At 44.3% G+C, this 23,578-nt stretch overlaps 1 protein-coding gene across 2 annotated transcripts in view; it reads left to right on the top strand.

Moving 5' to 3' along the window:
• The window catches only part of MDGA1 (MAM domain containing glycosylphosphatidylinositol anchor 1), a gene marked incomplete at both ends in the record, with an annotated part of 124,697 nt that overhangs the window by 55,629 nt on the left and 45,490 nt on the right, over nt 1-23,578 (top strand). For both annotated transcript variants that reach the window (XM_079532606.1, XM_079532607.1), the window contains 2 exons: nt 211-540; nt 3,375-3,668. In XM_079532606.1, coding sequence (XP_079388732.1) covers nt 211-540; nt 3,375-3,668 — 624 coding nt within the window. The remainder of the gene's footprint in view (nt 1-210; nt 541-3,374; nt 3,669-23,578) is intronic.

Consider the following 23,578-nt stretch of genomic DNA (forward strand, 5'->3'; position numbering starts at 1 on the left):
AGGCTGCATCGCTATCCTGGGCTAGACAGGGATCCTAGTCTTACAGGTGTGAGGCCTTGGGGATCTCTTGTGGGAGCTTAGCTAGGGAAGGTCTTGGGACATATATATTGCACAGAGTTGCTGCCCTCCAAAGGAGTGAAGGGCTGTTGTCTTGTGTCATGTGAGGCTCTTTGCTGACCCTAAATGGTTTTGCATTTGTGTTCATCCCAGCCATGAAGAATGCCACGTTCCAAATCACCCCTGATGTGATCAAAGAGAGTGAGACCATCCAGTTAGGGCAGGACTTGAAACTCTCATGCCACGTGGATGCTGTCCCCCAGGAGAAAGTTGTCTACTCCTGGTACAAGAATGGGAAACCAGCCAGGTTCTCAGACCGGTTACTCATCACCAGGAATGACCCTGAGCTCCCACCTGTGACCTGCAGCTTGGAGATTATCGACCTGAGATTCAGTGACTACGGCACCTACCTGTGTGTGGCCACCTTCCAGGGAGCACCCATTCCTGACCTCAGTGTGGAGGTGAACATCTCCTCTGAGACAGGTGAGCCTTTCTGTGACATCTGGGGACCTTCTGGACATCACATCCTCCACCTCCATCCCACAGTTTTAGAGTAAGACTATACAAAGAAGGCACCAGATTGTGCAGGAAGATAGAGGAAATGATATTTCACCGAATTTCAGACGTCCTTTTGCTTAGAAGGGAGTAAAAGAAAAAATAAAGCTGTTCATTGCTTTCTTTGGCATAGCTTATGAGGAATATTTTCAAAGCTATGATCAGAAGATTGGTATCATCTGTTATAGCAAATTCTGTGGAAAGATTTAATGTAATGTTTACTAGATTGCAATTTCAATCTGTGTTGGGTACTCTCTGCAGGACTCCATGTGTCACAAATGCCCTTCACCTTTAAAACCAGGGTCAAAACCTCACCCCATGGGTTGGTGAGGACAACCCTAAGATATAGGCGAGCTTGAGAGTCTCCCTGGGGACTAAAATTCAGAGTCTCAGAGTTGCATCTTTGCTTCTGGAAAAGCTGGTGGATCCAGGTCTACCCTTCAACATATCCATGTCATCTTGCTGTCTTTCCAGGACCTTGAGAGTATGGCACAATACAAGTAATCTGGCGAGGGTAGTCAGCTGCTCATAGAGCTTGTCTTGAAGCTTCATAAGAAGTTTATTTTCAGTCTCTGGTTGTGCTGAACCCATTATTTGGGCTGGTCCCAATGCCATTTCTGGACCCTTATTGCTTCAGCACCCTTGCAGAAAGCAGCGTTGTACTGCTTCTGCTGATTCAGGAATCTGTCTCAGCAGAAATGCTGGGACCAGTCTGCTCCCAGTGAGACTTAACTCACATTCACCAGTAGCCTGAAGACTGAACCCCTACCTTGCCACAGACCTGAAAGACACCATGGCTGGTGCTTCCACTCTGCTAGCAGCCCCTTTGTCCTGTAGGTCTTGCGTGGGGGTTACCGCCACTGCGAGTAATTCTTTTTGCCCAAGAGCAGTAAATGCCAAAGTGCACTTGTGTTTAAGGATACAAAAGGGGGGAGACAGCAAAGAGCTGAGAGACCCTGGATGATCCCACCAAGGAGCTGGGCAGCTCTGTTGGCACAGGGGTTGGCCCAGGTTCCCAAGGGAGGTGTCTGCAGCAGCTGCTCTGTGCTGGTGGAGAGTGAGAGCCATACACTCACATGGGTTGCTGGTAGAGAAGGTCATCCTGGCCATTCTGAAGCCTCACTTCAGCAGCTTGGTCCAGCAAAGTCCCTTTTGTGACTGAGGGAGTGAATGCCATTGTCCTTGCTGGAGCAGCCCTCAGGTAGCATGAGCCCACCAGCAGCAACCAAACCACATCCAACACATGGTTCCTGCATAAAATCTTGGTGGGTTTTCCTGAGTGCAGGATCCGTGCAGAAGAGCAGCAGTGGCAGTTCCAACAAGAAAGACCTGAGCTCGCCAAGGTGGCTGCTTCCACGGAGTGGCTCTGAGGAGACAGCTTTAATTAAAAAAAAAAATCTTCAAATGCAATTTTCAGCTTTTCCCCATGGAGAAAATTACTTCTAGCAGGTAAGTGAGTGGCTGCTGGCACTGTTGGCGCTGAGAGTGTTGTTGTCCATCGCACTGCACAGGACAGGGTGTGATGAGGTTTCCCCAGCCCATGGAAGACTTGTAAATTGAAAATGCGGCCTCCTTGTTGCATTGGGAGATCACTGCTGAGGGAGATGGGGCTGGAGCCATCCTAAATCTTCTTTAAAGCAGCTGTAGGCTGTAATGTGTGCAATTAGTTTAGCACACTCTTCCTTGCTGGAACTGAATTGAGCTAATATTGGTCAGGCTAGCTTGTTACAGCTGTCCTAAACTTTGCTTTAAATGGAAATGAATTACATAGTTATGGAAGTGTCAATCCAAGTGTCACCATTGTCAGCTGGAAGGGCTGAAAGAGGAGCTTTCAGAAAACGACTGCTGCCCTTCCAACTCAAATGATTCTATGATTCTATATTTACTTGAGTTGAACAGTTAACTCAGAAGCCTAATACAAATTAAATGTCAACATTATGTGGGTTTTAGCACAAGCTTTCCCTTCCTGGGCCTTTGGTGAATGTGGGGATGTGAACAACAAGCTTCCCCCAAAATCTCTCCTCCCTTCAGCTTGGACTTCTTTTGAGCTGTTTGTCAGCAGTTTTGTTTGCTGTCTGAGAGCTGTTTTTTTTCTTGAGCGTTTTAGTGCCATTAGCTCCAGCTAGGCAGCAGTTCTGCTGGGTGAGCTTGTGATGCACAGGAGTGACATTTGCTGAGACCCCTCTCTCTGGAGTGAGCCAGAGGTGTCCAGCACACTGTGAATCTCAGTGTAGAGTAAACAAAGACACTTAAAGAGATGGCTCCTTACTGTGGTTTAGCAGCAAACAGAAGTCCTGGGTGTCTGACAAGGCTGGAGGTTTACTAAGCACTAATCCTATAAATCTCTGTTTCTGTCTAACCTCTGTAAGAGGACTAGATGCCTTTGCAGAGACATCTTCTATTTCTTGGTCAAAAGTTTGCAGTTCGATTTAGGAAATTTACTGACCAGAAATAGAGAAATGGATGAAAGAGGCTTTTGCAGTAAGAGGTGGGAGCTGGCAAAATGTTCCAGGAGAGCTGGCAGTTGTCATTGACACTGGGGTAAATTTTTGGAGAATCTGGGAACTTCCTTGGTACCGTGCAGCTCCAGACTCTGTAGGATGGTTTACATGGGCAGTGTGTTCTTGTATGGGTTGCAGTAATACTATCAGCGTCAAGTTGAGTGCAGGGTTGCTGGAGTGATGCAGGCACAAGCATCTTGGGAATGCTTCTTGCTTATTGGAAATCAAGCGTAAAACCAGTCCCTTTTTATCTCACTTTAGTGCCGCCAACCATCAGTGTCCCCAAGGGTCAGTCTACCATCACCGTCCGGGAGGGCTCCAGGGCTGAGCTGCAGTGTGAGGTTCGAGGGAAGCCTAAGCCACCCATCATCTGGTCCCGAGTAGATAAGGAAACCCCCATGCCTTCAGGGACAATGACGGTGGAGACGTATGATGGGAAGCTGCACCTGGAGAGCGTCAGCAGAGAAATGAGCGGGACCTATAAGTGCCAGACAGCCAGGTACAATGGCTTTAACATCAGACCACGGGAAGCCCTGGTGCAGCTCAACGTGCAGTGTGAGTATAACATGTAAGAGGAATACCGGTCTGAATGCCTGTGTGAGTGCAAAGCATCTCTGTCATACTGAGTACTGCTTTCAGGCAGGGCTGGCATTTCTTACTGGGCTGAGATGACATGTCTCTTTTATCTGAAGACCTTTGAACAGTTTGTATTTAATTGGCCTGGCTGCAAAGACAAGGGTAGAATACTATATGGGTAGTGTGTTGCAAGTGGAAGAGAAGGGTGTTGTCTGTGTTTGTACACAATATTTTTCCATTTCCCTATCAGTTGACTATTGCAAAACAGCTGCTTTGCAAAATGTGCATTCAGGGCATATTAAAAAGGTTGTGAAGTCAGAATTGTTCAGAAGATAGCAAATGAATGTCAGTTATGCCATTTCTACCTCATAACCCTTTCTGCATCTTAGTTTCCCCAGCCCAAACCATTTTGCCTGGAAAGCAGCACTAGGCAGACCCTCACATGGACTGCATAATTCCAAATAGTTTCCATGCAGATCATGTGAGCAACAGAAAACTGACTGTTAGCATGTGGCGTATTGAGTGATTTCAGTAATGGGCGGTGTTCCCAGCCTTGCTTTGATGAGTATATCTGTGCGTTAAGGTGAGTGCTGCCTCACTCCTCCCTGGCTCACTCTCCAAGGAAAGAAGCAGGACTGGAGCAGATAACCTGGCTGAAGCCAAGCAGGCATACTGCTGACAGGTGCAAGTTGTTGGGAGTACAGCAGTAACAAAAGTGTGCCATATCCTTCAGGCATATTGGAGTATTCTAAGATTCCCCTTTAAAAACAGTTTGCCTGTCCATTTGTGAGCACGTCAGCAATTGAATTATGGGATGGGGATGGGAAAACGTGTGCAGGTTTTCATGAAGTGGAAATGTGTGTGGAGAAGATTCTGTGCAGGGTGGTTGTGGGTGCCTTGATTTAAGCTGTTTTGGAAGGCAAGCTGGGATGAGCATATGGTGCATGGGAGGATGCAGCAGGGAGAGTGATCCTCACCCCAAGGATGGATGGAGATACAGCAAAGTCTCACTCTGGAGCAAGGAACAATCAGATCTGCTGGAGTCCCCAGTTCTTGCTGGTGTTTGAAAGTGATGCTGTCCCCACTGTATGTCCCTCCATTGCAGAGGGAGAGGTAGTGCCCAGCCTGGGATGAATTCAGGCTTGATAGGTAGTTTGGAGGGGAATCACAGCCGTATGTCTTGAGTTGGAGTGGATAGATACAGTTCTCCATGCAATAGATGGTAGGCAGAAGCCTGAAGTTGTTGTGGGTATGGCCTGTGGTGTGATTGATCCACAAGAGGGAAAAAAATCTGAACTTCTGTGTAAAGAGTAACTTGACATACTCTTCCTATAACTTTTCCTGAAGCCAAGCAATGTTTTGTTGTGATCTAGCCCAAGTAACAACAGCATGGTTCATGCATAATAAACAAACTGTGAAACAAGAAAGGAGGGCAAGAATTGCCCCCATTGCTTTTATATCCCCTTAAAAAATGGGAGGAAAAAAAGCCAACAGCAAACAGCACAGCCCATGTTTATGCCTCTCATCCTTGTTTGAGCAGCTGGAAGGAGGTGGGTGCAGTGGCGGGGCCGCAGTGGTTAATTGAAACGTTGCTCTGCAGTGTGAGGAGCTCATTAGTCCGGTCGCTTGCTCTGGAATTCTCATCATATCAGAAATGGGGATCGTGTGGCTTCTGCAGCCTCCGTGATGAGTGCTTCCCACTGGAGGGCCCGGTTAGATGATATGCATCCACAGAGCCGCGTGCGCCCACCTGCGTGTGTGTGTGTGCATGCAGACGTGCCTCTCTGTGTGTCTGGGTGAGCTCCTTTTGAACTGGCTCGCTCAAGGGAAGAGCGAATTCTGAGTGATAATGTGGCTGTTTCTCTGATTTGCTCCAAAGCTAAAGTTGCAAAATCAATACAGCAGATCTGATTAGATGTCAGAACCTGTTTCTGTGTTTCTTTTTTCTTTTCCTTTTCTCCCCTTGCCCTCATGCATATAGTTACGTATTGTAGCAAACCAGCCCAGAAATAGGCTTTGCCAACTGCACTGCAGTATTGGAAAAGAGAGCAAGAAGACAAAAAGAACAAGTCAGCTGTCACAAAAAAATTGTTCTTATTATTTTTTTACATTTTGCAAGCAGAAAAAGATGTTCTTTTATCTTATGAGCAGTAATTGTCTATCATCAACTCCCTGACAGGCTGGCTAGTCTGCTCCCTGGACTTCTTGGTCTGAACTGTAGGGGGTTGGAAGATTAATAAGTTCATGAAAGTCCTTGCAGCCTCATAGGTCTGTGGTTAGGATCAAGAAATGCTACATACTGGTTAGAGGGAGAGATTGGGCTCTGCAGAACTCCTGGGGATTTAGCTACCACTCAGTGTGACAATTTCTCGTCTTTTCCCATTTCTTTAAATCAGGAATAAAACTGCTCTGTCTCTTCAAGGATATGTGAGGCATTATAAACAGCACTTTGAAATCTTGGAACAAAATTTGCCATGGAAGGGCAGAGTGCTGTTGTTAATAATATCAACGCTATTGTTAATGCTGTTGTCAAGCCTTTTTCTAGGATTAGGTACTTGCTCAAGAAAATCCTGGCAGAAAAATGAATCCTCTGCAGAGGTGGGTTTGAATTGAGGTCTGGGTCACTCTGCGCAGATGAGATCAGCATAAGGCTGTAAAACACCCTCTGGACTTGAAAATGTATGGCTCTCTGTGCATTTTGGATTAGAAAGTATAGTATGAGCTAACACGTATGAAAAGAGGAAAAAAAGTCTCCGTGTGGATCAGTGAAAATGATGTTACCTAGATGCAAATTTAGCAAGTACATAATGTAAAAGAAAAAAAGTAATAATAAAAATCTGTGCATTCTGCAAGCGTGGTCAAAATAGCATTTCCATAAATTGCGGAGAGCAGGAGTAATGCAAAACTGTAGCTATTGCAAGAGCTGGCCTTTGCAACAACTTTATCTTGTTGTGGTGATATTACATTTGTTCTGTTAGAGTCTTACATAATAGCACAGTGCAAATTGCAATCCCAGTACACTGTTCTGCCTGCATGATTACGTGCCAGCCCTAATGCTTTGTCAGTGCTGACCATCATGTTACATGCTTCTGGACAGCTTTGTCAAAGTCCAGCTCAGCCCTACCCTCCTCATAATGCCTAATCCTTGATACATCTCCTCCAGGGAATATTTATGTAGTTCAGTCTGAACAATGACGCTGTTTTTCATCTTTGGGTCACACTGCAGATGATGTCTAGGCAGAAGGAAACACTAGAGAATGAATAAGATGGCCTGATAACTTGACCCCCTCTAGATCCAAAATAGTAGTCCACAGTCATCTGGGATTGGTCTCCAAAGAATTAGACTTACTGCCCTTAGGTTGAGTTTTGCACTGTACAGTGGGGAACAGGTGGATCACTGTTTCATCTTCAAAGCACAGTTAATGTTAGGTGCAATCAGGAAAGTAATCTGACATTGTCTTTGGAGGGGCATCCACCACAGTTAACCGGACTTCAGGAGATACGTGTAGTTCTAGCAATACGCATGGCTATAAGGCCAGTAACAAGGACAGTGATGGGGTGAGAGACAATGGCCTTAAGTTGCAGCAGGATAGGTTCTGGTTGGATTTTAGGAAAAATTTCTTCTCAGAAAGTGGTATTGCATGTGATAATGCTTTGGAACAGGCTCCATAGTGAGGTGGTGGAGTCACCATTGTCAGAGGTAGTCAAGAAACATTTAAAAGAGGCACTGAGGGGCGTGATTAGTGGGCATGACAGTGATGAGTTTATGGCTAGACTAGGTGATCTTAGAGGTCTTTTCCTACCTTAATGATTCTATGATGAGCAGACCTGGCTCTGCCCCCATCTGAAAGGCAGCTAGAATACAACCTGGAGTGGCATCTGTTGCCCTTGCTACTTAAAGAAATATTCAGGTGCAGAATCCCATGCAAGCCCACGTGCTATTGACTCATTTCTCTTTAAAATTCTCCTGAACCTATTGACAGTGCTGTACATTAGGTGGGCAATAGTCAGCATCAGTTCTCCCTGTTACCTATGTAGCAAACAGAAGAACAGGAAGCAGAGGAGGGAGTGATTATGTCAATAGGTAAGACATATCACTGGACCCACGCAACTAGAAATGAAAATGCACTAAATGGTTTCAATCGGTGTCAGTGCTCTATGCAGGTACCCTACTTGTTCTGGAACATAAACATGGATATTAAGTACTTTATTAAAAGTGCTCTTGAGAAATGCTCCTGACATGGAGATGGTTCTTCAGAGTGGTTATGATGGGGCTTTGGGCTCCTCAGAGCTCCCTGCAGCTCTCCTTGTTTATGAGAAGGAAGTCTAAGAGAAATGAGACTGTCCCTGGCCAGTGCTGGTTCATATCTGTGACTGAGTTGGTTTATCCATCTTGCTGCTTGGGCCATGTGAGCTGGAGTGTGGAGCCATCTGCTAAGAATTTTAGACTTGGCTGGTTTAATTTGTGAAATTATTAATAGTAGCTGTTTTATTTTTTTAATTATGATTTTAATCAGTGAAGCCTAGTCTGACACTCTACTTCAAGTGGAGGAATGCAGTTCAGAAGCTTCATTGGGAGCAGGAGGTAATTTTTCTACTCTTACAGTGGCTGAGGCTTTCCTGTCTTTCCATTCATGCTCAGTATTGTTGTGCTACATCCCACAGGTCTTGTTCCTAGAGGGAAATCTGTCCTCTTGTAATAACCAGAGCTCTGGGATGCTAAGGGTGATCTTAAAAATTAACTGAGGTTCTTCTGGAAAAAGTGTGCCTGCATTCAAAGTCATGGGTAAACCTTGCCTTTTGTGAATTCAGTGTTTGCCAACCTGGGCATCTTCATTAGTGAGAAGAAAATTATTTGCAGCTACAGGCATGACCTCAACCCACCAGTATGAATGGGCAAAGCCTGACTCTATCATTTGGTCCTACTTCAATCAAAATCCTCCTTGTTTCCTTTCTAATTTGTTATAGGTTTGTGTGACTAAGCTGAAAGCATACATTAATTCTGTTTTTCCATCAACACAGAACCCTCCTCGTTAAGAGTTGAGAGTTTTGTTCCTGTTTGTCAACACGCTTTCAGCTAGCAGTGCTGTCTGGGATTACGTTGCTCTGAGTTTGTGTTTGTGCATACAGCTCTGTCCTCAGTGTTACAGCGTGAGGATTGCTCACTCGGCTGCCCAGTGCCTGGGCTGCTAGCAGCTAATTAGAGTTGTCAGTCTAAGGACGGGCTGAAGAAGGAATCCATTTCATTCCGTCATGGCTGTAAACCCAAATGGCCATGGTTCAGAGCACAGTAACAACCACAAAGGATTAGCTGGCCTTGGATTTGTTTTAACAATTACCATCTCTTGGTCCCAGGGCCTGGCAGAGAAACTGTGACATTGCTTACATTATCTTCAGACTGAATCTTAAGACGGAGCTGTATCAAATGCGGCCAAAGAAAGGACGGCTCCTGTTTGTCCAGGACCTGTTGGCCCTATCCTCCTGCCAGCCTCATGGCATTGAAGGGCAGCTAGTCTGACATGCCAAAGGGTGTTTGGCCAAAACTTACTTCTTTGTGCCTGCCTTTGTAGTCTTTATCTTCATGGATCAAAGCCTCAGGACACCCGGAATTGAATTTTTGTAGCATTTGGTATATGCAGCTTTGGAGGAAAAAAAGTTTTTTAAAGAGTAAAGCTGCTGTATGTATTTTGATCTGCCAGATTTTTTTTTCCTTTCAGCACGTGGAATTTGTTCCACAGGATCCTAGTCTGCACTTGCTGCCTGATGGGGAGGATTTTTGTGTGCTGCCACTCTGAGATTTTCTTGGGCAGTCTCCCTTGTTTTCTGAGAGCTTTTCAGATTTACCTCTTCGATTTGAAATGGGTTGACAGAGCATGTCTGCATGCTGTGGTGACCAGGAAATGTATGAAATTTGAGATGTAAAGCAGAAGGTACATATGGTGGGGGAGAGTTCACTGGAGCGGTGGTGACTGGGGAGCAGATTTAGATGCATGTTGGGTGCAAAACACCATGAGGCCTCCACACTGCATCGTGGGGAAATGGCCATGAGAGAAAAGAAGGCAACATCCAGACATATGCCTCAAGAAGGGGGAAACTCTGGGTATGCTGACTGGATTGCAGCCTGCTTGTGCTGCCATTTGGCCTTTCAGTGGCCCATTTCTCATCTCTGAGCAACTCCATAGTTGTAATGATAGGTTGAAGTAAAAGCCTACGTGAGAGCTCCTTGTCTAGAGAGATGAATTTGTTTGTTCAGATGAGAACGGGTTTAAATCAGCTAATCTATTTCTCAGTTATTGTAAAGAGAAACAAATACCTGTTCCATAAGCTGCTGTTATCCCGTTTTTGGCCATATTCTCCAGGAAGAGCAACTTAATTTTATCAAGTCAGAGAGATGTCCACACTATACAGTTTTGGCAGGAGAGACAAGACCTGCACACACATAGAGGATGGCAGACAGCCTTGGTCATCTCTATGTAACTGCTCACCTACTGTGGCCCTCCTGGGGCTGAACACCACATTTAGTGCTGCTTAAATTCAGTTACTCGTCTTAAGATTTTCTTGCTCTGGCAGTCATTTTCCCTTTCAAATCTAGCTCTACATCAGCTTGTTAGGTTAAAAAAAATATCTCCAGAATCCTCTCTGGTGCTTTGTGCTGAGCCTCATGTGAGGCTGCAAATGTACATGTCTGGTCTGGGTGTGTCCTTGTCTTTAAGCCATGTTAGTATACATCCCCAAGTTGTTTCTTTGGTTTTGAGCCCTGTTGTTGATTTTAGGCCATGAGTTTAACCATCTGTATCAGAGATCCCCAAGCTGTGATGCAGCTGATGGTACCCAGACTACATTGAGGCAGCCTGGCTGATAGGAGAGGATATCCTGCTTCTGCTCTGGTTTGCACAGGGATGTCATGCCACTTTCTTCTCTGACAGTGTATTTACTTCTGCCATGTGCTTACAACCAGTCAAGATTTATCTCTTGGTCTGCACAGCACCATAGGTGTATGGATGAGTTCAGAATATGGGCACTTGGGCAAGACAGTGGACCAAGAGCCATGAATCCTGAAATGTGGGTTGGAGGGATATCCTCTGCAGAGGTGGTAGAGGGGACTGGTACCTGTTTGTGTGAATTGAGTGTCACAGCTACACTTGGAGGAGAAAAGTTTTAAATGTGGGGACCCAGACTAGGGTTACAGAAGGTAAGAGGATGGGAAGGCTTGTTAGCAGTAGCTCTATTTTATTAGAATGTATGTACACCTGAGCAAAATAGATTTCCAGAGGCATGTGCTTATACTGTGAGCTGTGTGGTACCACTGGCAACAGGAGACATTGGGCAAGGGAAGTGCTAGATAAAAGGAGTTAGTTAGAAAACTGCAATCAGCTTTCATTTTAGGGCTGGGATCACAAGATGGGAAAGGAGGGAATATCTTGTTCCTGCCAAATCCTGCCTTGTGGTGACCAGAAAGCAAACATGTTGAGCACCCAGTGGGGGAGAGAGATACCATGGAGCAGGGCTCACTGGAGGGACCAGGAAGGCACTGAACAGACAAAAAAAAAAGCATCTCATTTTCTTGTAATAACTCACAGCCTTTGCAAAAGCATCCAAGACAAAGAGAGAGGTGAAAACAGCTGTCCACGTGTGCAAGGGAGTATATAACATCAAACCTAACACAGAGCCTATGCTAGGGGAGCTGGGACGTGCTGTCCCCAGCCTCTTTGACAGGGAGAAACAATGAGGTGCCATGGCAGTGTGCCAGCGGCTTTGCTTTTCTCCCATGATTTTTTGGCCATAAAACCACCTCACGTAGCACCAGCAAGGGTATTATCCCTCATCTTCTCAGTGCAGAGCTATTTCCTTCTAGCTCACTGGAGGACTGCAGCAGGCATATGGAGACAATGTGCAGAACAGCGATGCCACGTTGAAGGAGGAGATGTTGTGCAAGGAAACCCCCCTGAGACACCCATGGTATGAACAGAAACCATAACAGGAAACTGAGCATCCCAGGGAGGGGTCTAAATTTTAATTAGCTGTGACCATACTGACCCTGAGCTCTGAAACAGCACCAATTACAGTCACTCCAACAGGGAAACTGTTTGCATGTAAATTACATTACAGAGGTTCTCAGACTTTCCTGCAGCTTAATAGGCCTTTCTGCCACCAGTTTTGTGCTGGGACACAGAGGGTCACTCAGTGGGAGGCTGAGGGCTCCATTTTTAGGAAGAGTGTAAGACTTGTTGGAGACACCTGTGGGGGGAAAAAAAAAGTGCTCAGTTACTAGTTTATGCTTTTTTTACTTGGTTCTATCTCTGAGAAAGAAACTATGTTTTCTTTGAAGCTAGAAAACTGTTTTCTCATTGCACAAAGATTGTATTTCCAACATGCGCTTCTCATCTTATTTCACTTCATATAGTTTCTTATTTCCATCCCTCTTTGCCTTTTTATTGCAAACACAAATAAGTGTGTGTGCACACGCTCCTACCTTACCTCAGTTTTCACTTGTGATTCAAACTTAATTGGTCTCTAGGACAGAGATAAAACAGTCAGTTTTCTTTTATGAACCCAGTGATGAACGTGTGAAACCCTTCTGGTCCCAGGAATTTACAGATGTGGTTAAATTTCTCAGTTGCATGCAGACTTGCTGCATTTTGCATGATTTTGGAGTCCTTGTTTCTGGGGTCACATGCAATCACACGAAACCATGGAAATTTTTCATTACTGTTGACTGTGAGGAAGCTGACTTCTGAGTGTTCGCTTTACTTGCCAAGCTACAAGGGGATGAATGGAAAGTAGAAGAGACTGAAAATTACTGCTTCTGCAGGGAAGAGGCATCTGGGATAGATCCCTGCTGGTAAAGAAAGAATGGCAATTGAAGGCCAGTCCGGCTCATGCTTTGTAGGCTCTTGATCTGTTGAGACCCACTTTCATGACTGGAAATCTCATCCATTGCAAATGTGCTGCAACTCTAGGCAAAACTCAGCCATGCATTTGATGGGAGGGATTGGTTGGCACGTCAAAACTTACAGGTTCCTGACAGTGGCTAAGATTGAGGTCAAGAGAACAGTAAATAATGGTGGCATTTGCACAGAGCAGGGATTTTCCTTACCAAGTGCTGATTGTGAAAAGATTTTACTGCCCTAATCATAAACTAGAATGTGGTAGCTCATAACAACTTAATGCAATATAGATGGGCTTAATAGTGCTAACTCTGCTGGGATTTTCTTAGCAGTTCATATCATATGCATAGAACAGACCCTTCAGCCAATATCATGCTATGCTGTAAAATGGGGAACTGGGGGTTAAGGGAAAGGGAGTAGTGCTCCATGTAAGGAAGATTGCTGGAGAGTATAAAGTGTATAAAGCCATGTTGGCTGTCAGCTGTTAACTTCTCATTTTCCATTGTATTTCAGTGTAGTTTTCAGGAGAATCTGCTCTGTAACCTCAGTGGGTGCAGAGGTGAAACTGCCTGGCCTGTAGTTCCCCAGGGCTTCCTTTTCTCCATTTTTAAAAATGGGAATTATGTTTCCTCTTTTCCAGTCAGTGAGAACTTCCCCAGACTGACACAACTTCAAAAATATGATGGATAGTGGGTTAGCAACTTAAGTCAACTTAGTCCCTCAGTAAGTTGTTTCCCTCAGGAAGTTGTTCCAATGAATTTTTACTGTCACGGTTCAGTTGTCACGACTTAATGTAAGCTGGTCTCTTTTCAGTTTCCAGATACAAGCTCTGTTTATGCCTTTGTCTTCTGACATAAAGAGCTATTTGTTATTAGCGGCTTCTTTCTTGTGTAGTCTGAGGTACCAGAATCAGTCATCTCTTAGCCTTTTTTTCAGTACACAGTCCAGAGTCTTCTCTGCCATTCACCACAATGCATGTTTTCCAGTCCTTTTAATCATTTTTGTAGTCTTTCTTTTTTTTTTTTTCAACATCATTCTGGCAGCATGTCACCTTTATTAAACAGATTTTTTTAAATGATCCCATTGATGCAGATACAGCAGTGACACCAATTTCACAGTACTTTCAGTTATTCTTGACTTAATCATACCAAGATTTTGACACCTTTGAACTACAGAGTTATGCTGACAGTTGACATGGTTATATTGACTTGGGCTCCTCCTGGAGTCATTGTCTATTTTTTGACAAGAGTGAAACATTCTCTCCTCAACAGCTTTTTTTTCCCAAGTCTTTATGTTTTCCAAGGCAAATTGAGTGTTCTTACTATAAGCTCATTCTATCAAGCAAACCAAGCTGTCCTGTATGAGGCATCTCTCAAATATTTTATTTACTACTATGTATTTTCTGGGCTGGATGGGACTGTGAGCCACTTGGTCGAGAGAGAGGTGTCCCTGCATGTAGCAGGGGGGTTGGAATCGAATGATCTTAAAGGTCCCTTCCAACCCAAACCATATTATGATTCTATGATTTTTACATTACCCACAGATGTTAGTATCTTATTGTGAATGAGTGCTTAAGGATGGTGATTCTGTTACTGCATGTTGAAATGCTGTATTTCTGTGGAAGGGAAGGAGGCAAAACCCAAGACACATCCCAGAGCTGTGCCAAAATCTGCACACAGCCACCCTAACTGCAAGGGAGAAATTATGCATGATACTGGATACGCAGCCAGATCTGGGGAGTTTGTAATTGATATTCTCTAGCTATGCCAACCTGCTTGCTGGCTCTTTGACCTTGGTGGTGATGTGAAATAGCTTCAGTGTAAGAGGTTCATGTGGGATCTCACCTGGGATGTCTTCCTGGGGAAGGGCTTTCCTTTCACTACAGAGATCTCAGTGGTGTGTGCTCCAATTTAAAATTTCTTTTTGAACTTTTTCAGTGAATGTGTTTTTAATCTGTTTAATGTAGACTACATTTGAATAGTATTACATCTTCAATTAGTCTGTCTTGTGGAAGCAAGCCAGAATCTTTCCAATGCCTGAGGATGTTATGACAAGATAGTTACTTTTCTTGTTGCCTTCTCAAACACTACCCAGTTTGTCTGCCAAGGACCCATAAAACCATATTAATCACCATTCATTTTTTAATTTGTATAGTTGCATCCCACATTCATCTTCCGTAAGTTCTTTTTCTGAAATCAATGAGGAATAAAAAGGTTTATTGCTGTTTTTTTTTTCCTGAGTTTTTCTCTGCTTATGTTGGCCCAATGAGCTCACATCTGCACTCTTATAAGGAACACAATCATGGTTGATACAGAGTACTTTTATTTCCTCTGGTGTTTGGAGGTTGTTATCACATACTTCCCCTCAAGGGTTTGGCTAGATACCCTTTTTTTCCCCATATTTTCCTACTTTCTATGTCATTTTGGAGGTTTTGCAATCAATTGTTAGTCTGTAATCCTACCATTTTTTCACAGATGAATTCAGGCCTGGATTTGCAGATTTAGCTACGCTTGCACAGAGAGAAGCCTGTCTTTCCTTCATCTCTGACTTTAGTCAAAAAATTTAGCTACCAGATTTGAGTCTGTGCAGATTCTTCCCAGGGCTGTACACAGAATTATACTCTTCCTCTGCCACCGCAGTGGGATGGCTCAGCAACCACTATTGAAACTTGTTTAGAATGTCTTTTTGATCTGGTTCTGAAAGGTGGTATCTACCTACCACAGAGAGGGTGGAAGGAGCGGGATGACATGTTGCAGTGTATCCTGTCTCAGTTCCTCAGGCAGAAAACTGCTGATAGAACAACTCAGGCCAGGATCCAGTTTAAACTCTTGATGCAATGGATGAGAATGAGGAAGATAATGGCTTTACTTTTTGTGCCCCCAAAAAAGCTGGGAATGGGAATGAAGGAAACTGTATGGAATAGATTTCAGGCATGTATCTGTTGGACCAAAATCCACTCTGACCGGGGGGTTCCCAGATGATCTGCAGAACGTCTTCATTACTATCAAAGTTCTCATCAGTTGACATGAAAAAGTAACTGTGAGATAGGCACATGCCCACATTGCAGGGGTGCTGATTCTCCAAATGTTTCCACTAGTGCTGGCCCAGAAGCAGCCTGGAAAATCAAATGTCAGAGAAGGTTTATCCAGAGAGTGGGCTTGCTAATGAATTTCCTTCTCTCACTCCAAGTCCAGAGGAGGTAAAACAGAGCTGGTGGGGAGGTCAGGGAATCAGGCGATGTCCTTGAATGATTGCCAGTGTGTTAATGCTTCCTTCCTATGCTTTCTGCTGCAAGAGGAGACCCTGAACTCTGGAGAGTGATTTCTGGGAGACCACCAAATGTAGAGCCCTCAGGAGTGACAGTGCTCATCCTAATGCAAGGGAAGATGAGAGCTGCTGGGCTGTGTGGGTGCTTCTGCAGTCAGGTCGGTGTGCTGCTGGTCTGGAAAGATGGTGGCAACTTAGAGAGGGCAAGAAGTTTCCAGCAAGAGAGTGACTCCTCCGTAGCTTGATCCTGGGCCCTTCCCTGGTTTTGCACTCTCTTTGCAGTAGATATTTGGCTAGCAGCAGAAGCAGATCTCTCTGTAGTTCAGCGTCTCTTGCTGTTAATGGTATGAGGTTATTAAGAATGTATACACCAGGCTCAGCATGTGAAACTAAAAGGCTAAATTATTCAAACAGCTGAGAAATAATTCTAAGATGTGAGACTAGATGGCTTACAGCCCACTTTTCTTAATCCGTTTATGGCCGGGGCCTGGTTGAGGCCCAGAATCTTCCACTGTCCTGCCATCAGTATTATCCTAACCTAGAGGCAGAAAGATGCCTTCACAGGGATACAGGTCATCACCAGTTTTGGGAACAAGGTGCAGAGAGATGATTTTCTGTGACCAGCAATCTACTAAAGATGCATTTTTGAGAAGTATGATGGTTACTGATATGACAGATAAAGAGTTGGTTTTGGTGGGTTTTTTTTTTTTTTCATTAGAATTATTTAATAGAGGAGGAGTTGGAAGCAGGGACTTACGAAATTCACACTTTTAAAGGCATGCAGGCAACAGTACGAAGGACAGAGAGTGAATACAAAACTCTTAGATGGCAGAGACTGGTTATTTGGCGGCTGATGTTTTGGAGCCAGTCGCTGTTCTGAAAGACCCCAGCCATTTTCTCTGATGGACTGCCTGAACTTATCTCCGTTTTTCCAGCCTTCATCCTTGATTGATCTGATCAATCCTGATTCATCTGAAGGTGATGATGACAGTGATGAACAGGTAACCATCCAAAGAGAGAGACAGTAAAAATGCTAATAGTTAAAAATGTTCTCACCTTTCCTTTCTCAATTCTACCTCTGCTGACCCTGTGTTTTTAAATTGTGTGCATTTCCTAAATTCCTCTATGCACCACCCGCCTTGTTATATTAACTCTTGTGGGGAAAATTGCTTTAATATCTGTTGACCTCGGCTGCTTCATCTATGAGACTGAACGTCTGACATAAATCTTCTCATTTGAGCATCCTTTTAGCCTCCTTCTGAATGGTTACGTTTTCATTGTCGTCATCTTCCTCAGATGAATCAAGATCAATCAAGGGTGAAGGATGGAAAAATGGGATAATGATGACAGTTAGCAGAGCAGGATATTAAACGACTGGCAGCAGAACTCAGAAGCAGCAGATAGAGAAGTGATGGAGAACTGGGTGTTTTCTCTATGCTGATTTCTTCCCCCTTGATTCAAATTTCTTACCAGGCCTGATGTCTGAGGAAAAGTCTGGTTTGTGTAGGCAGCTTCTCCACTCTATAGATAAGAACCACCGCATTGACTTCTCCTAGTCTAGCTTTGCCCCATGCATCCTTTTTTCTTAATAGTACAGGCAGAAAATTTGAAGTAAACATATTAAGGAGTGCTGGTTAATATTTGATTATCTTAATTGCCTTTGGTGGCCCTCCTTCCCTACCAGGCTCTTTCTGGCTTGGATCTTTTCCCCGTCCAGCTCTGGCACCACCTTTGCATTAAAGGACATCTGATTTTTTTAATCAACACTTTTGCTCTTGGCTATGCTGCCTCTTGCTGTACCTGCCTGTTTTGAAAGCAGCTGTGGAGGGATCATTTAGCGCTCCCAATTCAGCTTTCAAACTGAAAACAGAAGGTGAGGTAAGGCTTGTAGCCCAACTCTGAGCAGAAGGCTCTGACCACCTGTGGCTCTGACAATCACCGAATTTCTAAAGAAGGAACTCTCCTCCCTTTTGACAGGATTGTCATTCTCAGAGGCATTTTCTCCTGCAGCCTCTCTGCCTCTAACTTTCCAAACATATGGAGGTGATTGAATTGCTCCAGCAGCTGGTGATAGAATAAGAGCCTGTTGCTACTGGGCTGCTGCTTGGAGCCAGCAGTCACCTTTGCCTGGTAGCTCTTCTGGGTGTGAGTAAGATCTTCCCTGAGAGACAAGGGGAAACAGACAATTCCTTGCAGGCAGCTGCATATTCTGGACAGGAGCCCTAGCAGTGGCACTAATTGGATGCTGTCTGGAGTCCAAAGATTTATTGCTTGATTTGCTATAGGGAAAGTGCTGTCTGGTGTCTGTTTTGCTTTCCAGAGTAGCTCCGCTGTGGCACAAAGCAGCTGAAGCACAGGAGGTGGCACCTGTCCAACAGCAGGACATGCTGCCCGAGTTTCAGATGCATGTTATGATTCAGCTTATGGATGAACTTATTAAACAAGGCACTGAAAGTCACGGAGAGGTTCACGTAGAGGGAAGGCACTGGACACAGCAGAGATGTGAGGGTTGTGGGTAGCTTAGGCTTCCTGAGCAGCCATGCAGGAGGGAGGTAATGTCAAATAGGGATTCCTAGTCCTGAATTGCCTTCTGGAGATGTACCTCACACTTGTTGGTTTTGGGGGAGGTGGCCTTCATGAAAAGATTATGTTCACCTTAAGCACCTCAACAAAGAGCCTGAAGCTAAATGAGTTAAATTTGGCCTTTAAAGTCCTATTTTAGCTAGTTCCAAGTTTACTGTCTTAGCTGCGGGATGATCATTTCTTTTTTCACTTTTTCTAATCCTCAAGAATGTGGAAGACGTGTCCTAGGACTATGAACATCACAGATGGGCTGTTTTTCTGCTATTTTCATTTCCTTATATTCTGGATGGAAGAATAGGGAATATTTTCTGCTGCAGTGGGCCAAGAAGCTCTGTTTCTGCTCACGTGGTTTTAAATGGTACCGGTATGCTCTCTGCCCTATTGTAGTTCCTCATGCCCTGCTTGTTTTTGCCCGGCATGTGAGGAGAGTTAGAACTGTATATGCAGTTTTCTCTTATACTTTTCTCCTTCCCAAAACTGTTTGTATGTGATTCCTCTGGCATTTAAAATTCTCAGGCAGTGTTTCTGCCCAAAGAAAACAGAAATCTAACACAAAACTAAAGCTGTGCTCCTGTCACCTGAAGAGCTGAGAATGGGGAGAATGGGAAAGCTTGTAGATATGTATATGTATCAAATGCCAACATCATTTGTCAAGAACTCCAGAGAGAATTTGGTCAAAATTTCTCTCATTTTGGTTCAGGTTGGGAACTACTGGGATAGGATAGAGCTGATTACTAGAATGTAAACAGCTATGGGACAGCTTGCAGTAGGCTTTAGCAGCAGCAAGGGAATGAGGTTAGATGGTAACAAAAACTAGTAACTAACCCCCGACATAGGAAAAAAGATGTGAATTTCACATTCTCGAAGAAGAATCTTATTTGGTTCTTTGTGGTTTGTTTTTGCTGCTTTTTCTTTTCCCTCTCTTTAGTTTGTACTGGCAACGAGTTTCTTTATTCCCAGAACTACCCAGTTGAGTAGCTCACCTATGAATTATTAAGTAGTAAGATAACTGGTCTTCTGCCAAAAGTTAATGCATATGGGATGCTTTTGGGGAGAGAGTATCATTGGCTGACTGTTAGTGAATGTTTGCGTCTAAACTATTTATATGCTCTTGGGAGCAGGATGTCACTCCCAGCCCAATTTGTTAAACAGAAGCATGTATTAATGGATGCATGTGTATGAGCCAGCATCTTGTTATCTTTTAGGAGACAGAAATATAAACCTGAGTGAAGAGTTGGTCGTCTGGCAGTGCTCCAAATGGGAGGACTTCCCTCTTATGGGTATGTGGGTGGGCAGGAGAAAAACAAATCTGGCATAGCTGTCATCCTGCTTCACCACGCTACAACCAGCAAAATTGCATGTGAGTTAAAGACAATATTTTCCAGCATCTCTATAGTAAAAGACTAGATATGGCTTATTCCAATGGCTGGACAGTAATTGAAGGCAGCTGTGAAACAACCATGCTCACTGTCTTACCCTCATTACTTGTTTTGTGAATAACTTTTCTAATTGGGTGGTATGTGGGTGGGGGGAGGGTTAACAGCGTGCATTTCAGACAAATATGTGTGTGCCCTCTGTACATACACCATCTTTTCCCACTTAGTCTTTCTTAATTAGGGGAGCACACTGTTTTGAAAGCAGGCACTCAAAGGTAAGCGAGGCATGGGAACGCTTGTCTTTGCAGTGTCTTGTTAGCACGAATTAATTGGGCTGTGAGTCTAAGTGGAGTTCCAGCATGTCTGGGGCAGATCTTTTTTTATGGACACATAAATGTGAGGCAGAAGGAAATTCCCATCCAGGATGGACTTTCTTGAAGCTGCTTTATAAGGTGAGCGAGGGAGGTCTCATGCATTAATCATCACAGCTCATCATGCAGGAGAGGAAATTCTTTAGCAAATCCTTCTTTATTAAAACAAGGCGAAGATGAGTTGAGCTAATTGGCTTGGGAAGTTCAGAGAAGAAGAAAGCAGAAAAGATTGTTGTGAATGTATTTTGTTTGCTCTTCTCTTAAAACCAGTCAACCAGCACACAACTAAGCCTGCTCCACTCAGAGCTCTGGTCTTCTGGTCCCTCCACCCACTTCTCTAGCAGAAAATGTACTCAAAGAAATTTGTATTGTTTGAAATAACAATACTTGCAAGTTGGCTTTCAAGCATTTTGCAGAAATAAATATTTTATCTCTTTATACATGAGGATGCTGAAGTGCAAAGACAAAAAGCACAGAAGGAAAGGTATTCTGGCTTCTAGCTCAGATTGGTTGAGCAAGCTTTTCTCCATTTCCCCTCTTCTATCTCAGAAAGCAACAGAGGAAATTGAACTTGCAAATATTAGTTGGATATTTGTCTTCAAATGGAAAACTGCTTGGTTGGTGCCCAACGTGCATTGTTGGAGTATGGATTATGGATGCTATTTTAGAGAACAGAATTGCTCAACTGTGATTTCACACCCTTGTGACAAAAGAAGAGCTCCCTTCTTGCATGAAGGGAAAGCTGCAGTCTCTCCTGGAACTCAATGCATGGAGTTTTCTAGTTTCTATGAAGGCAGGATTGTGACATATCTAACATCTCAGATTATGGGTCAAGGAGTTGGATAAAGAAGGCACCCTCTACTGGCATCCAGACAACTCTGGTATGACTTCAGGAGGGTATCAGAATTTAAATGGATGTTGGATGGAGTTGTATAGATCTTATAAGGCCTTAACACAGCCATGCTCATTTCTAGAGACAAATTGCTGACTGACATCTTTAGCCACTTTGGATAACAAAATGTAGCTAATTGTGACTGCACAGAAAGCACAGTCCTTCATACAAGATTTTCTGTATGTTCTTTGCAGTTCTAATCCTGTAAATGAGCAGTCAGTTATCAGCTCGCACACACACAGGGTGAGGTGAAGCCTGTGAGCAGGAGTCCCACTGATGCTGTAATTGCATGGCTTGGCTTGAAGAGAGTCATTCAGTAGAGTAGGCTGGGTGCTGTAGAAAATAAAGCCACTTTCTAACCTAGCAAGACTTGGCACTGTTGCTGCTTCTGTTACATGCTGCACTTTCCAGATTTAAGTGAGAAATGTAAATTTTTGTTTAATTGGACTGGTGTTGGAGGACAGAGTAGATCTTGTTTGTTTGCGGTTCATTGCTGCCAGTCTGAGGTGCTCTGGCTTCATCCTTGGAGGTGGAAACACACCCAACATCAGCAAATGCATTTTGGAGGCATCTGAGCTTGACAGGAATGTACAGCACTCAGTTGGCATCACAGAGATCACAGAATAGCCCTCCCTGAGCTGTGTGTGAGCATAGTGACGCCTCACTGTAATACTGCATGGAGACTATGGTCTCTCCAGCAAGTACTTTGGATCTGGTGAGGAAGAACTAACCTCCCTTCCTCGAGGCTAAAATAAGAACAGGCTTTTTCAACAAGTATTTGCAGGCTTGGCCACAGCCCAACAACCAATGCTTTTCTCTCTCATCTGACAGGACAGTATGCTTCAGTTCTAGTTATTCCCAATGAAACCAAGAAAATGAGAGGTTATCGGAGCACAAAGTAACACTCCCTGACACTTGACATTTCTTTGTTGTGCTTCCCTTGCTCCTGCCCTTCATCATTGTGAACACCATGCTAGTTTAGCAGCCCCGTCAGTGCAGAGCATCTGCTCTGGCTCACAGCAAGGGAACTGCTTGCAGCCTGGCTTTACTTTAGGGCGCCTGGCATGCTGGAGTAGGTTGCCTGTGTTGGGCTGATTTGATTTGTTCCTAACGAGCAGGTGAATGATTATGTTTCTTCTGTTGCACAATAATTCTGCTGTGAAGGCAGGCTGCCCTGCCTGTTGTCTCACAGCAGCCGCATCTTAACAAGGTTGTTGGAGGAGCCTTGCTCCTTCATCGCTGCCTACAGCAGCAGTGTGCTGCTCTCTTCACCCCCTTCATTGCTCCTCCTGCTGGCTGGCTCTTCTAGTGCTAAACAGTGCTGAGAGAAAACAACAATCGTCTGTATTTGTTTGCCCTGTTGTTTGCAGGCGAATCCCAGTGCCCTGCGCATGTAGAAGGTTGGTTGTTTTTTTACCTTCCCCTTGAAGCATAGCAGCCTGCCTCCTAGAGTGTAACTGCTGTTTAACAGAGCACTGGAGATGAGGGAAACATGGGAAGACTTTGGAGAAGCCTCTGTGCAAGGACCCTCCTTTGGAACCAGGGCAAAAACTGAGGCTGATTTCCAAGCTTCCAGAAGAGCACTATGACAGCCAGATGCTGCTGTGTGGAGCAGATATCTTCCTCACAGCCAGAGTCATGTTTTAGGTTTCTCCTCACAGACGGTCAGAGTGCCAGCTCATCTAAACAAGCTCTCTTTTGTGCTTAAGCCAGAGATGATAAAAGACCATTTGTTAACCTGCTAGGATGTGCAGTCTGGATCCCTGCCTTAGCGGTGGGCCTCCCCTTTACGGGTAGCCTACTCACAGAAGTGCAGGCACCCCAGCAGGTGTTGGAGGCCACAAACTGATATCTGGCACTGAAGTTGCTGTTGACTTTTCTTTCCTATCCATCCCTCAGCACTGCCCCTTGCCATGGTGCTGCATCCATTGTGCTGATAGCATGACCTGCTTCAGCTCTCTCTACTGAGATCTTAGGATCTTTGGTGCCATCAGAATAGTTTGTGTTTGTTTGCTGTTACCTCGTGCCAAAGGCGAGAAAATGTAATCAGTGTGTACTGTATAGGCACTTTCAGACATTCCCTTCACAAGGTGATAGCATAGTAGCATAGGTCCTGAGCCTGTCTCAGTGCAAATCAAGTAAATCCCATTTCCCAGCTGAGGAAGATTAAATATTTTCTGCATCCTTGGCTGCCGTGCTACTTCTATGACCTACAGAAGCAACTGGACTGTCTCAGCCCCAGGCCCTCCCACAGTGGAGCTCAGGGGATATCCTTCTGAGGAACACTTTGTCCTCTTTCAGATTCTTTCTTCTGTAACAGTTCCATGCATGGGTGCTGTTCTCCCATTCCCCTCTTCCTCTCATGATATGGATCATTTTGAGTACAACCAGAGCTGTTGTGCCATAGTTTTTTTTGTTTGTTTTGTTTTTTTAAGCCTTCTTTTCTCTTTTGTATTTCCCCCTCTCCTCCTCCCCACCCTTTTTTTTTTTTTTTTTTTTTCCTCCTGTCACC

The sequence above is a fragment of the Tetrao urogallus genome (genome assembly GCF_951394365.1).
Source record: "Tetrao urogallus genome assembly, chromosome: 2".
Taxonomy (NCBI): domain Eukaryota; kingdom Metazoa; phylum Chordata; class Aves; order Galliformes; family Phasianidae; genus Tetrao; species Tetrao urogallus.